The sequence below is a fragment of the Aulonocara sp. 'chitande type north' Nkhata Bay genome, linkage group LG15, assembly GCF_057382095.1.
Source record: "Aulonocara sp. 'chitande type north' Nkhata Bay isolate Kocher_YH1m ecotype deep benthic linkage group LG15, A_spYH_male_GT1.1, whole genome shotgun sequence".
NCBI classification, from domain to species: Eukaryota; Metazoa; Chordata; class Actinopteri; order Cichliformes; family Cichlidae; genus Aulonocara; species Aulonocara sp. 'chitande type north' Nkhata Bay.
In genome coordinates, this window is record NC_141358.1 from 22,787,446 (window position 1) to 22,799,428 (window position 11,983).

At 44.3% G+C, this 11,983-nt stretch overlaps 1 protein-coding gene across 1 annotated transcript; it reads left to right on the plus strand.

Moving 5' to 3' along the window:
- Nucleotides 1-8,796: 8,796 nt before the first annotated feature.
- On the plus strand, nucleotides 8,797-11,595 carry LOC147313072 (uncharacterized). Its single transcript, XM_086264047.1, has 6 exons — nucleotides 8,797-8,959; nucleotides 9,036-9,356; nucleotides 9,480-9,752; nucleotides 10,713-10,805; nucleotides 10,897-10,926; nucleotides 11,339-11,595. The coding sequence occupies exons 1-5, from the start codon at nucleotides 8,797-8,799 to the stop codon at nucleotides 10,923-10,925; spliced, it is 879 nt and encodes a 292-aa protein (XP_086120173.1). The 3' UTR covers nucleotide 10,926; nucleotides 11,339-11,595.
- Nucleotides 11,596-11,983: the final 388 nt, after the last annotated feature.

An 11,983-nucleotide genomic window follows, 5' to 3' on the forward strand; every position in this document is an offset into this window, starting at 1 on the left:
GTAAATTAGCATTTATAAACACAGTGTTTCATGTCAAATTTAAAATGTTAATGATATAATAAAATCTGTGATTGTGAATTATTTTCAATGTTTAGGAGTGGATTAAAAGATGCATTTAATTTTTGTGACACATCCATTATTAGGATTATTCGGTATTTATAGTGCACTTCTCAACACTGTAACAGGAGTGTATGGTAGCACAAAAGTCTACAGTTACACTTTTTCATTGGCTCTGCGGTTCAGTACGGCTGAGCTGAATAGACTGAAGCCTAAATGGTTTTCCTCCTTCATTATCAATAAAGCCTTTCTCTTATAGCATCTCTGACTGTAGTGTTTTCAGTCACAGAGATCATATTTACATACAGTGGGGCAAAAAAGTATTTAGTCAGCCACCGATTGTGCAAGTTCCCCCACTTAAAATGATGACAGAGGTCAGTAATTTGCACCAGAGGTACACTTCAACTGTGAGAGACAGAATGTGAAAAAAAAAATCCATGAATCCACATGGTAGGATTTGTAAAGAATTTATTCGTAAATTAGGGTGGAAAATAAGTATTTGGTCACCTCAAACAAGGAAAATCTCTGGCTCTCACAGACCTGTAACGTCTTCTGTAAGAAGCTTTTCTGTCCCCCACTCGTTACCTGTATGAATGGCACCTGTTTGAACTCATCATCTGTATAAAAGACACCTGTCCACAGCCTCAAACAGTCAGACTCCAAACTCTGCCATGGCCAAGACCAAAGAGCTTTCAAAGGACACCAGGAAAAGTATTGTAGACCTGCACCAGACTGGGAAGAGTGAATCTACAATAGGCAAGCAGCTTGGTGTGAAAAAATCAACTGTGGGAGCAATCATCAGAAAATGGAAGACATACAAGACCACTGATAATCACTCCTCAGCCTCCCTGGGAAAGTCTATGCCAGGGTGCTGGAAAGGAGAGTTCGTCCGCTAGTCGAACCTCGGATACAGGAGGAACAATGCGGTTTTCGTCCTGGTCGCGGAACACTGGACCTGCTCTTTATCCTCTCCAGGATACTTGAGGGTGCATGGGAGTTTGCCCAACCAGTCTACATGTGTTTTGTGGACTTGGAGAAGGCATTCGACCGTGTCCCTCGGGGTGTCCTGTGGGAGGTGTTGCGGGAGTATGGGGTGTCTGGCCCATTGCTACGGGCCATTCGATCCCTATACAACCGTTGCAAGAGCTTGGTTCGCATTGCCGGCAATAAGTCGGACTCGTTCCCGGTGGGTGATGGGCTCCGCCAGGGCTGCCCTTTGTCTCCGGTTCTGTTCATAATTTTTATGGACAGGATTTCTAGGCGCAGCCAAGTGGTGGAGGGCTTTCGCTTTGGTGGCCTGTGAGAGACAGAATGTGAAAAAAAAAATCCATGAATCCACATGGTAGGATTTGTAAAGAATTTATTCGTAAATCAGGGTGGAAAATAAGTATTTGGTCAATAACAAAAATACAACTCAATACTTTGTAACATAACCTTTGTTGGCAATAACAGAGGTCAAACGTTTACTATAGGTCTTTACCAGGTTTGCACACACAGTAGCTGGTATTTTGGCCCATTCCTCCATGCAGATCTTCTCGAGAGCAGTGATGTTTTGGGGCTGTCGCCGAGCAACACGGACTTTCAACTCCCGCCACAGATTTTCTATGGGGTTGAGGTCTGGAGACTGGCTAGGCCACTCCAGGACTTTCAAATGCTTCTTACGGAGCCACTCCTTTGTTGCCCGGGCGGTGTGTTTTGGATCATTGTCATGTTGGAAGACCCAGCCTCGTTTCATCTTCAAAATTCTCACTGATGGAAGGAGGTTTTGGCTCAAAATCTCACGATACATGGCCCCATTCATTCTGTCCTTAACACGGATCAGTCGTCCTGTCCCCTTGGCAGAAAAACAGCCCCATAGCATGATGTTTCCACCCCCATGCTTCACAGTAGGTATGGTGTTCTTGGGATGCAACTCAGTATTCTTCTTCCTCCAAACACGACGAGTTGAGTTTATACCAAAAAGTTCTACTTTGGTTTCATCTGACCACATGACATTCTCCCAATCCTCTGCTGTATCATCCATGTGCTCTCTGGCAAACTTCAGACGGGCCTGGACATGCACTGGCTTCAGCAGCGGAACACGTCTGGCACTGCGGGATTTGATTCCCTGCCGTTGTAGTGTGTTACTGATGGTGACCTTTGTTACTTTGGTCCCAGCTCTCTGCAGGTCATTCACCAGGTCCCCCCGTGTGGTTCTGGGATCTTTGCTCACCGTTCTCATGATCATTTTGACCCCACGGGATGAGATCTTGCGTGAAGCCCCAGATCGAAGGAGATTATCATCCATCCATCCATCCATCCATCCATCTTCATCCGCTTTATCCGGGGCCGGGTCGCGGGGGCAGCAGCCTAAGCAAAGAGGCCCAGACCTCCCTCTCCCCAGCCACCTCCTCCAGCTTATCCGGGGGAATACCAAGGCGTTCCCAGGCCAGCCGAGAGATATAATCTCTCCAGCGTGTCCTGGGTCTGCCCCGGGGCCTCCTCCCGGTGGGACATGCCTGGAACACCTCACCCAGGAGGCGCCCAGGGGGCATCCTTGTCAGATGCCCGAACCACCTCAGCTGGCTCCTTTCGATGTGGAGCAGCAGCTGCTCTACTCTGAGCCCCTCCCGGATGGCCGAACTTCTCACCCTATCTCTAAGGGAGAGGCCAGCCACCCTTCGGAGGAAGCTCATTTCTGCCGCTTGTATCCGCGATCTCGTTCTTTCGGTCACTACCCACAGCTCGTGGCCATAGTTGAGGGTAGGGATCGACCGGTAAATTGAGAGCTTCACTTTTACACTCAGCTCCCTCTTCACCACGACGGACCGGTGCAGCGTCCGCATTACTGCAGCTGCAGCCCCAATCCGTCTGTCGATCTCCGGCTCCCTTCTCCCATCACTCGCGAACAAGACCCCGAGATACTTGAACTCCTCCACTTGGGGCAGGAACTCATCCCCGACCCGGAGTGGGCACTCCACCCTTTTCCGGCTGAGAACCATGGTCTCAGATTTGGAGGTGCTGATCCTCATTCCCGCTGCTTCACACTCGGCTGCGAACCATTCCAGTGCGAGCTGGAGGCCCTCACCCAATGAAGCCAACAGAACCACATCATCTGCAAAAATCAGAGATGAGATTCTGAGGCCACCAAAGCGAAAGCCCTCCGCCACTTGGCTGCGCCTAGAAATCCTGTCCATAAAAATTATGAACAGAACCGGAGACAAAGGGCAACCCTGGCAGAGCCCATCACCCACCGGGAACGAGTCCGACTTATTGCCGGCAATGCGAACCAAGCTCTTGCAACGGTTGTATAGGGATCGAATGGCCCGTAGCAATGGGCCAGACACCTTTTATACAGATGATGAGTTCAAACAGGTGCCATTCATACAGATAACGAGTGGGGGACAGAAAAGCTTCTTACAGGAGACGTTACAGGTCTGTGAGAGCCAGAGATTTTCCTTGTTTGAGGTGACCAAATACTTATTTTCCACCCTGATTTACGAATAAATTCTTTACAAATCCTACCATGTGAATTCATGGATTTTTTTTTTCACATTCTGTCTCTCACAGTTGAAGTGTACCTCTGGTGCAAATTACTGACCTCTGTCATCATTTTAAGTGGGGGAACTTGCACAATTGGTGGCTGACTAAATACTTTTTTGCCCCACTGTATTAACATATTGAGCCTCATCAGGGGCATCACAAAGATGTTGTTCAAAAGGTGTAATCCAGATACCAACAGGAAACTTGACTACCAAAATACACTTTTCAGAATGCTCCAGCGCACGGCTCTCCTCTCCAAATTGTCATGAGCCGAGGAAGCGTGTGGTGTTTTTCCGCTCTCATCCTGTGTCTACCTGTGTCTGCCCTGGTTTCTCACCTGCCATCCATTGATGACAATGCGCTTAAGCCCAGCGCAGTCATCTATTCTCTGCCAGTTTGTCAGCTACCTCTGGTGGTAACCAGGCATTGTTGCATCCTGTTTCTGTGTTCATTCACTGTACTTACCTCTAGTTTCCTTGTCAAGTTGCCGCTTTAGTCACCTGCAGCTCAGTTATCTGGATGCTGGTCTCCTTGGTAAGATTCTCTGCATCTCTCTGCAACCCGCTGCATTCTTACACAAGGTTTAAGAGTGTTTCTGGGAATTTTTGACCATTTTTGAGGTCAGACATTGATGTTTGATGAAAAGTCCTGGCTAAGAGTCTCAAATTCAAATTCAAATTTCAAATTTCAAATTTTTATTTGTCACGTACACAGTCATACACAGTACGATATGTAGTGAAATGCTTGGACAACTGCTCGTGACCTAAAGAAAACAAAAAAGGAAAAGGCTATGAATAAGAAAGGAAATAAATATGAAAAATTAAAAAGGGTAAATTTAACTAGGAAGGAATAAAATATAAATTAAGGTTAAAAATGAAATAACTGTACAACACAAATTAGAATGAAGGGTAAATTTAACTGGGAGAATAAGATAAAATATATAAATTAAAGTTGAAAATAAAATAACTGTACAACAAAATACACAATACACAATATAGAACTATATAAGAATGTATGAAGAAATCTAAATATAAATAAATATATACACAATAACAGCAGCTGTACAAGTATTAACCGGAAATGAAGAATATAGTGACCAGTGTTGTGCAAAACCAAAGTCCAGAAAGTCCAGTGTGTGTGTAAGAACCATATGTGTGGGTCAGTACTGTGTGGTGGTGTGATTGAGAGACCGTATCGCCTGCGGGAAGAAGCTCCTCCTCAGTCTCTCTGTGTTGGTCTTCAGGGAGCGGAATCGCTTTCCTGACCTCAACAGAGAGAACAGTCTGTTGTTGGGATGGCTGAGGTCCTTCACGATCTTCCTGGCCTTGGTCCGGCACCGCCTGCTGTAGATTGAGTGCAGGTCAGGGAGCTCGGAGCGGATGGTGCGCTCAGCTGACCGCACAACCCTCTGTAGAGCTCGTCTGTCCTGCATGGTGCTGTTCCCGAACCAGGTTAAGATGTTTCCCGCCAGGATGCTCTCTATGGTGCACGAGTAAAAGTTCCTGAGCACCTTGGAGGGCAGTTGGAAGTCTCTCAAGCGTCTGAGGTGGTAGAGACGCTGTCGGGCCTTTTTCACCACGGTGTTGATGTGACAGGACCATGACAGGTCCTGCGTGATGTGAACTCCGAGGTATTTGAAGCTGTCCACTCTCTCCACTGGGCACTCGTTGATGACGGGGGTCTGGTAGTTCCTCTCCTGCTTAGTGCTGAAGTCCACTATCAGCTCCTTTGTCTTACTGACGTTTAGAAGGAGGTTGTTCCTCTGGCACCAGTTCTCCAGATTCCTAATCTCCTTCAGGTAGGCCGTCTCGTTGTTATCAGAGATCAGGCCCACCACGACGGTGTCGTCAGCAAACTTGATGATGGTGGTGGAGCTGGTAGTGGCCACACAGTCATATGTGTACAAAGAGTACAGCAGGGGGCTCAGAACACACCCCTGGGGGGCTCCAGTGCTGAGAGTGGTGGAGGCTGAGACATGTCCGCCCATCCTTACTGCCTGTGGTCTGCCAGTTAGGAAGTTGGAGATCCACTGACACATAGATGAGCTGAGTCCCAGATGCTCCAGCTTGGTGGTGAGTGTGGAGGGAATTATGGTGTTAAATGCAGAGCTGTAGTCTATGAAGAGCATTTTAACATAATTCCCCCTTCTAGTGTCCAAGTGAGTGAGTGATGTGTGGAGGAGATGAGAGATGGCATCGTCTGTGGAACGATTTGGACGGTAAGCGAACTGTAGTGGGTCCAGTGTGTCTGGTAGTGAAGAAATGATGAAGTCTCTGACCAGGCGTTCAAAGCACTTCATCACTACTGAGGTGAGGGCTACAGGGCGATAGTCATTGAGAGAAGCAGGGTGGGGTTTCTTCGGGACAGGAACAATGATGGACTCTTTGAAGCATGTGGGGATCACCGACTGAGATAAAGAGATGTTGAATATCTCAGTGAACACAGGAGCTAGCTGGTATGCGCAGTCTCTGAGGATACGACCTGGGATGCCGTCTGGTCCTGCTGCTTTCCTGGTGTTCACTCTCTTGAAGGCTCTCCTTACTTCATGCTCGGAGATGACGAGCACGTTTCCGGTGCTGGCAGTATCTTCCTGTCTGCAGCCGTTAGCGCCGCTAACACTAGCATTGTTGGAGACCTTAGCTGCAGCCTCGAAGCGAGCATAGAAAGTGTTCAGCTCGTCTGCCAGAGTCACGGCCGCGTTCGTCATACCGGTTGTTGGTGCTTTATAGTCCGTTATTGTCCTTAGTCCCCGCCACAGGCTCCTAGAGTCACTCTGTTGGAGTTGTGACTCTAGTTTCCTCCCGTAGCGCTGCTTCGCCTCTTTCACCGCCCTCCGCACGTTATATGACGCGGCTTTGTACGGGTCCATGTCCCCCGTCATGAGTCCCATGTTGTAGGCAGCGGTGCGGGATCTCAGAGCGTTGCGGATGGTTTTATCCACCCACGGCTTCTGGTTGGGAAACGTTGTGATAGTCTTTGTCTCCACGGTATCATCCGCTAGTTTCCCGATGAATCCCACAACCGCTTCCGTAAACACGTTGACGTCATCGTCGGAGCTGTTTCTGAACATGCCCCAGTCTGCGTCATCGAGTGCGTCCTGTAATGCGGCCACCGATTGATCCGTCCAGCGCGCGACCTTCCTCTGAACCGGAACTTCCTGTTTTAGCCTTTGTTTGTATTTTGGCATGAGGAAGATGGCGGCGTGATCAGATTTGCCAAACGGGGGGCGGGATTGTGCCTTGTAGCCGTCCTTGACCGTAGTGTAACAGTGGTCCAGTGTCCTTTCACCCCTGGTGGGGCAGGTGATGTGTTGATAAAAGTTCGGCGCTGCGCGTTTGAGGTTGGCGCTATTAAAGTCCCCCGTCACAATAAGCGCAGCGTCCCGGTGTTGTGTCTGGTGCTGTGTGAGTGCCTCATGCAGCTCGCATAAGGCGGTGACCGTGTCCGCTTGTGGTGGAATATAAACGGCACTTACAATGACCGATGTAAATTCCCGAGGTAGATAAAAAGGACGACACATGATGGACAGTAGTTCCAGATTTGGTGTGCAGGAGCGTGTGAGAGGAACAACGTTCGCACTGTTGCACCAGTTGTTGTTCACCATTAAACACACGCCGCCTCCCCTTGACTTCCCCGAGTCCCGTGTCCTGTCCATGCGGTGAACCGAGAAGAACTCGGCCGGCTGGATGGCGTGGTCCGGCACCGCTGGGTTCAGCCATGTCTCGGTGAAGCAGAGGAGATTGCAGTCCCGAATGTCTCTCTGGAACTTTATCCTGGCCCTGAGGTCGTCAAGCTTGTTCTCCAGTGACTGGACGTTGGCGAGCAGGATGCTAGGCAGAGGTGTGCGGTGTGCACGAGCTCTCAGCCTGTTCCTGACGCCGGCTCGCTTCCCTCTAGGCCGCCGCCGCTTCCCTTTGTTCTCCCTCGAGATCTCACTCGGCCAGCTCGGATCCGGAGTTAAAAACTTCGAATTGTGAGTACATTGTATACCAATAGAAACAAGAGTGTCACTGTCATACCTAATGTACCCAATGGTGATGATTTTGCCGATTTAGAAACGCTGAAAACTAACTTAAAAAACAAAGACAAAGAAAAAGTGGTCGGAGCAGTCGTGACGGCAGCCGACCTCACCGGCGCCATCTTATGATCTATGATCTTATGAGTCTCCACTCTATTTCATCCCAAAGGTGATAAAGCTGAATAGAACATAGAATATGTCGCCATATAATCCTATAATATACACACAGCTGTACAAATTATCCTTTGCATGGAATATTCTAATTGTATTTTGTGATGATGGCAGATAACAAGATTCTGTGAATTATTCCATGCTTGTTTTACAGCATTGAAAGCACAGGCAGTGGCTATATTGTTATTCTTCATCACTAACTCCCTGAGTCAGGAGTGGGTAATTTGTGGACCTGGTACCTTTGTCAAAGTCTCTTATGAAAATAAACAACAATCTAATGTTACTTCTAGACCGTTTTCTGTTGATAGTAGACTTTCCCTCTGTTGAACAGTTTCTTTTATGCTGTGCTCTAAATTTGCTTGAGTGCAGAAATCCAGTTAAATTCACCTATTAAAAAAAAGCAAACATGCACACATTAAATTCAAAGTAAATGCAATTTATCTCTTAGTGTACCTTTAAAATGTGTAAAGGACATTTAGTGTATGATGCATCTGTGTTTCTGACTTTGCTCCGGCCATCATTAGAGGTTAACACCATCAGAGCTCTGCTGCTGTTGCTGTACCCACATTCTCACCAAAACACTTCCCCTTCATTTCTCAGAAGAAAATAATGCAATGAGGAACAAACATGTGTCACAGCAAAGAAATGCCATCTTAACTTCATGACTACTCTTAGACATCAACAGCCAATTTCTGTTGAAGTTTTCTCTTCCTCAGCATAAATTCTGAAAACGAAATAAGAACATATCCTGGTGAAAAAGTAATAAGAGCTACAAGTATTTACACAATCGCATTTATCATCTTCTCTTTTTTAAGGCACCAAATACATCACTGTGACAAATGCACTGTTTGGCTGTGGTTAGTTATTCATTTTAAATTTACAGAGTCATTGACAGCCTGGTGTGACCGCTGACCTCTGTAATATTGTTTGCTTCAGATGATGATTATAAACAACAGAAGATTAAGAATTGAAATTGTCAAAGTAAGGACTCTCTATATTTTTATGAACAGTTACAGTGAGGTGGTGAGATGATAACCACAGGAAGTCAGCACAGCCTCTACATGAAGCTCTGTTTCAGAGACTGTGACTGTCATTTTTGTGAAAAGCAGGAAGGAGAAAGACAGACAATGAAGACTCAGTTCAAATGGATTAAAGTCTTTTCATCAGTTTTACTAATGCTTCAAGTAACAGGTAAGAATACAAATACATTTATAAATGAAATTAGAAAAGTCAAGTTTACACAGTTGATTTGATTTTATCTTCACAGCAGCAGCAGTTGAGTTTATTATCATGGATGAAGGTGAGGTCACTTTGTCATGTGAAAATGTGACAGATGATCAAGATAAATGTGACAGTACTCACTGGCTCTTCAGTAAATCAAACACAGCAACAATAACACTGTTTGAACACGGGGAGATTCACCAAGAGGCCAAACATAAATCAGACAGACTGAGTGTTACAGCAAAATGTTCTCTGGTTATAAAGAAGCTCACAGCTGAGGATGTTGGTCAGTACACCTGCAGAAGGTTCAACAAATCAGGACAAAAAGAAGGTTCAGACTCTGTAGCTGAGCTGTCTGTTGTTAACCGTGAGTATTTCATCATAATGTTTTCAAATTGTTAGAACATCAAACTGAAACATTACAATAACTATAATTACAGTGATGATTACTGTAAATGTTATTCTTGTTCTCTTTTCTTTTCTTTAACAGTAACTGAACATAAGGATGATGACACAGTGACATTAAACTGCTCTGTGTCCACATATAAAGAATGTAAATACACTGTGAAGTGGCTCTATGGTAACAAAGACCTGAGGATGTCACAGTCTGCCTGCTCAGCCAGTGTGATCTTTACAAGATTTGATCACATTTACACATCCAAGAGTTCTGAGATGTTGAAGTGCCAAGTGACACATGGTGGAGACGTGCAGGAATTTATCTTCAGGATTCTATCATTTGATCAAGAAACACATGAGAATGCAAGTCAGTTCATACAATAACTTTATCTGTTATGAAATGTAAACTGTTCTATGTGATTTTAAGATTTCATTTACTGATTTTTACTTTGAGAGTGTCCTCAAAAGACAAAATAGCAGCACTGTTCTGTGTTTAATCAGGCTTACGTTATCATGATAGAGAAACACTAGTCTTGTGTTCCTTATGAGCAGGCAGGGAATCTAATAGCTATTGAATCCCTGAAATCAGGCCGTGTGACTTAAGTGCTACTAACTGTTCGTACTCCTCGCTAGACCCCAGCAGCTCTTCTTCCCGAGGCACCACCACACAAAAAATGACTCTCTTTATCACTTCTGAGGGGTTGAAGGCTGCTGATCTAATATTTGCTCACATTGTTCTGTCATAATGGATTCAATGGGGGAGAGTGTGATGTCTGAGCAAAAAAAACTAAACACAATCTAAATAACAATAGAGATTAGCTCAACATATCATGGCGGACACTAAGTACTGAGACAATGACTAACATACGAACTTGACAGAGAAGGGAAGGAAAAAGAACAAAAGACTAAACCAAATAACCTCAAAACAGACTTGAGACTCAAGCTACTTGAACAAATGTTACCCAAGTACAAACAAACTAAGAACCACACGGAGCATTAAATACTACAGAGAATTCAAAAGTAAGTAAACCTGTATTCATAAAATTCAGCGCTTTCAATAACTTCATCTGTTACGACTAAACTATTCTGTGTGGTTTTAAGATGTCATTTGCATTTATACACTTTGAGGAATATCCTGCAGAGAGGTTGTAATGGGGGCAGAAGCAAAAAGAGAAGTCAGGTTCATGATGTTATAGATCTACAGCAACATAGATTTTATCTAAACATAACCAGAATCTTCCATTTGATTGTTGAGGGGGCTTTTGTTGAGAAAAGAACAGAAAACTATATTTAAAGTATTTTAATGTGTTTTTTATTTTCTTTCCAGGCTGGTGCTGGTGGAGGTTCATCATTGTGGCTGTGGGTGTAGCAACACTCATAACAGCTGCTGTGGTCATCCACATTTGGACAAGATCGGCAGGTGAGAACATTCACATTTAAATGGGAAGATTTGATAAACCTGGATATTCTCTGTGAAAGCTAAGTTTGTTTCCTTCTCTTGTCTTTTTAAGGGAATAAAAGTTCAGCCGTATCAAAATGAGGTGAGTTTTTGTTGCATTGAGCTAAACAAACTCAGAATGTGTTTTCTGTCTTTTTATCTCTGAAAAATGTTTACAGCTCTAATATTTGTAAATCACATTTTCAGTGGAAAACCAAAATGCATCTGCATGTTTAAATTTCCATATAGGAAAGATAATATAAAAAAAGAGCAAACTGAAGCTTCAGGTTCAGTTTTCATGTTAAATTCTTCTATTTATTCAATGCTCATGTTCATTATAGTTTAAATAAATCACATTTTGTGCCTAATGGTGTTAATGTAATGTCATGGACGTCTTTACAGTTTATCACTTTTAGTTTGTGCTACATTGATGCCCAAAGATCACAAAAGCTATATCATGTTGAAGTCTAATGTCCAGAGAGTGAATGAGTTTGTCATCATGCTGTATGTCACAGGTATGTAATGATGAAAATTTCGACAGTGAAATATGGAAGTAGAAGATCTGATGGACACTGACTGATCCTTCTGCGTCTGTCAGACTTCAGTAATGTGATGGAAAATGTTAAGATTCTGTGCTTCTCTTTGTTATACAGGCCTAACTGAAATGAACGATGCATCTCAGTGTGTTTGTCTCCATATTATTTTGTAATACAAGACATACTCAGCTGCATGTAATGTTCTGATTGTATTCTGTGACTGTGGCAGGTAGATAAGGTGTTTCTATAAATGATTCGATTCTTGTTTTTATTCTTAATCTAAAGAAATACATACTGCTGCTGTACTCTGTGTTGTTGTTTGTCTTTGCAACGGCAAATAAAAAACCTCAGAAAATCTGTTTGTGAAGACTGATTTATTTCAAATTAACAGAACAAACTTGTGTCAGTGATTTCTGGGTTTGACTGGGGTCGACAAAGCAGCGACCAATCATTCTGGAAGGCAGCCTTTCCAGCCGCACAAGATGGGATTTCGAGATTACGTGCACCAGACTGAAGTAACTGGACATTTATAACCTTGGGAAAAACGTACAACACAACACGATATAGTAACTTAAATTAATAAGTGTTATTAGTAATAATAGTAATAAAATTATGAATAAGTGT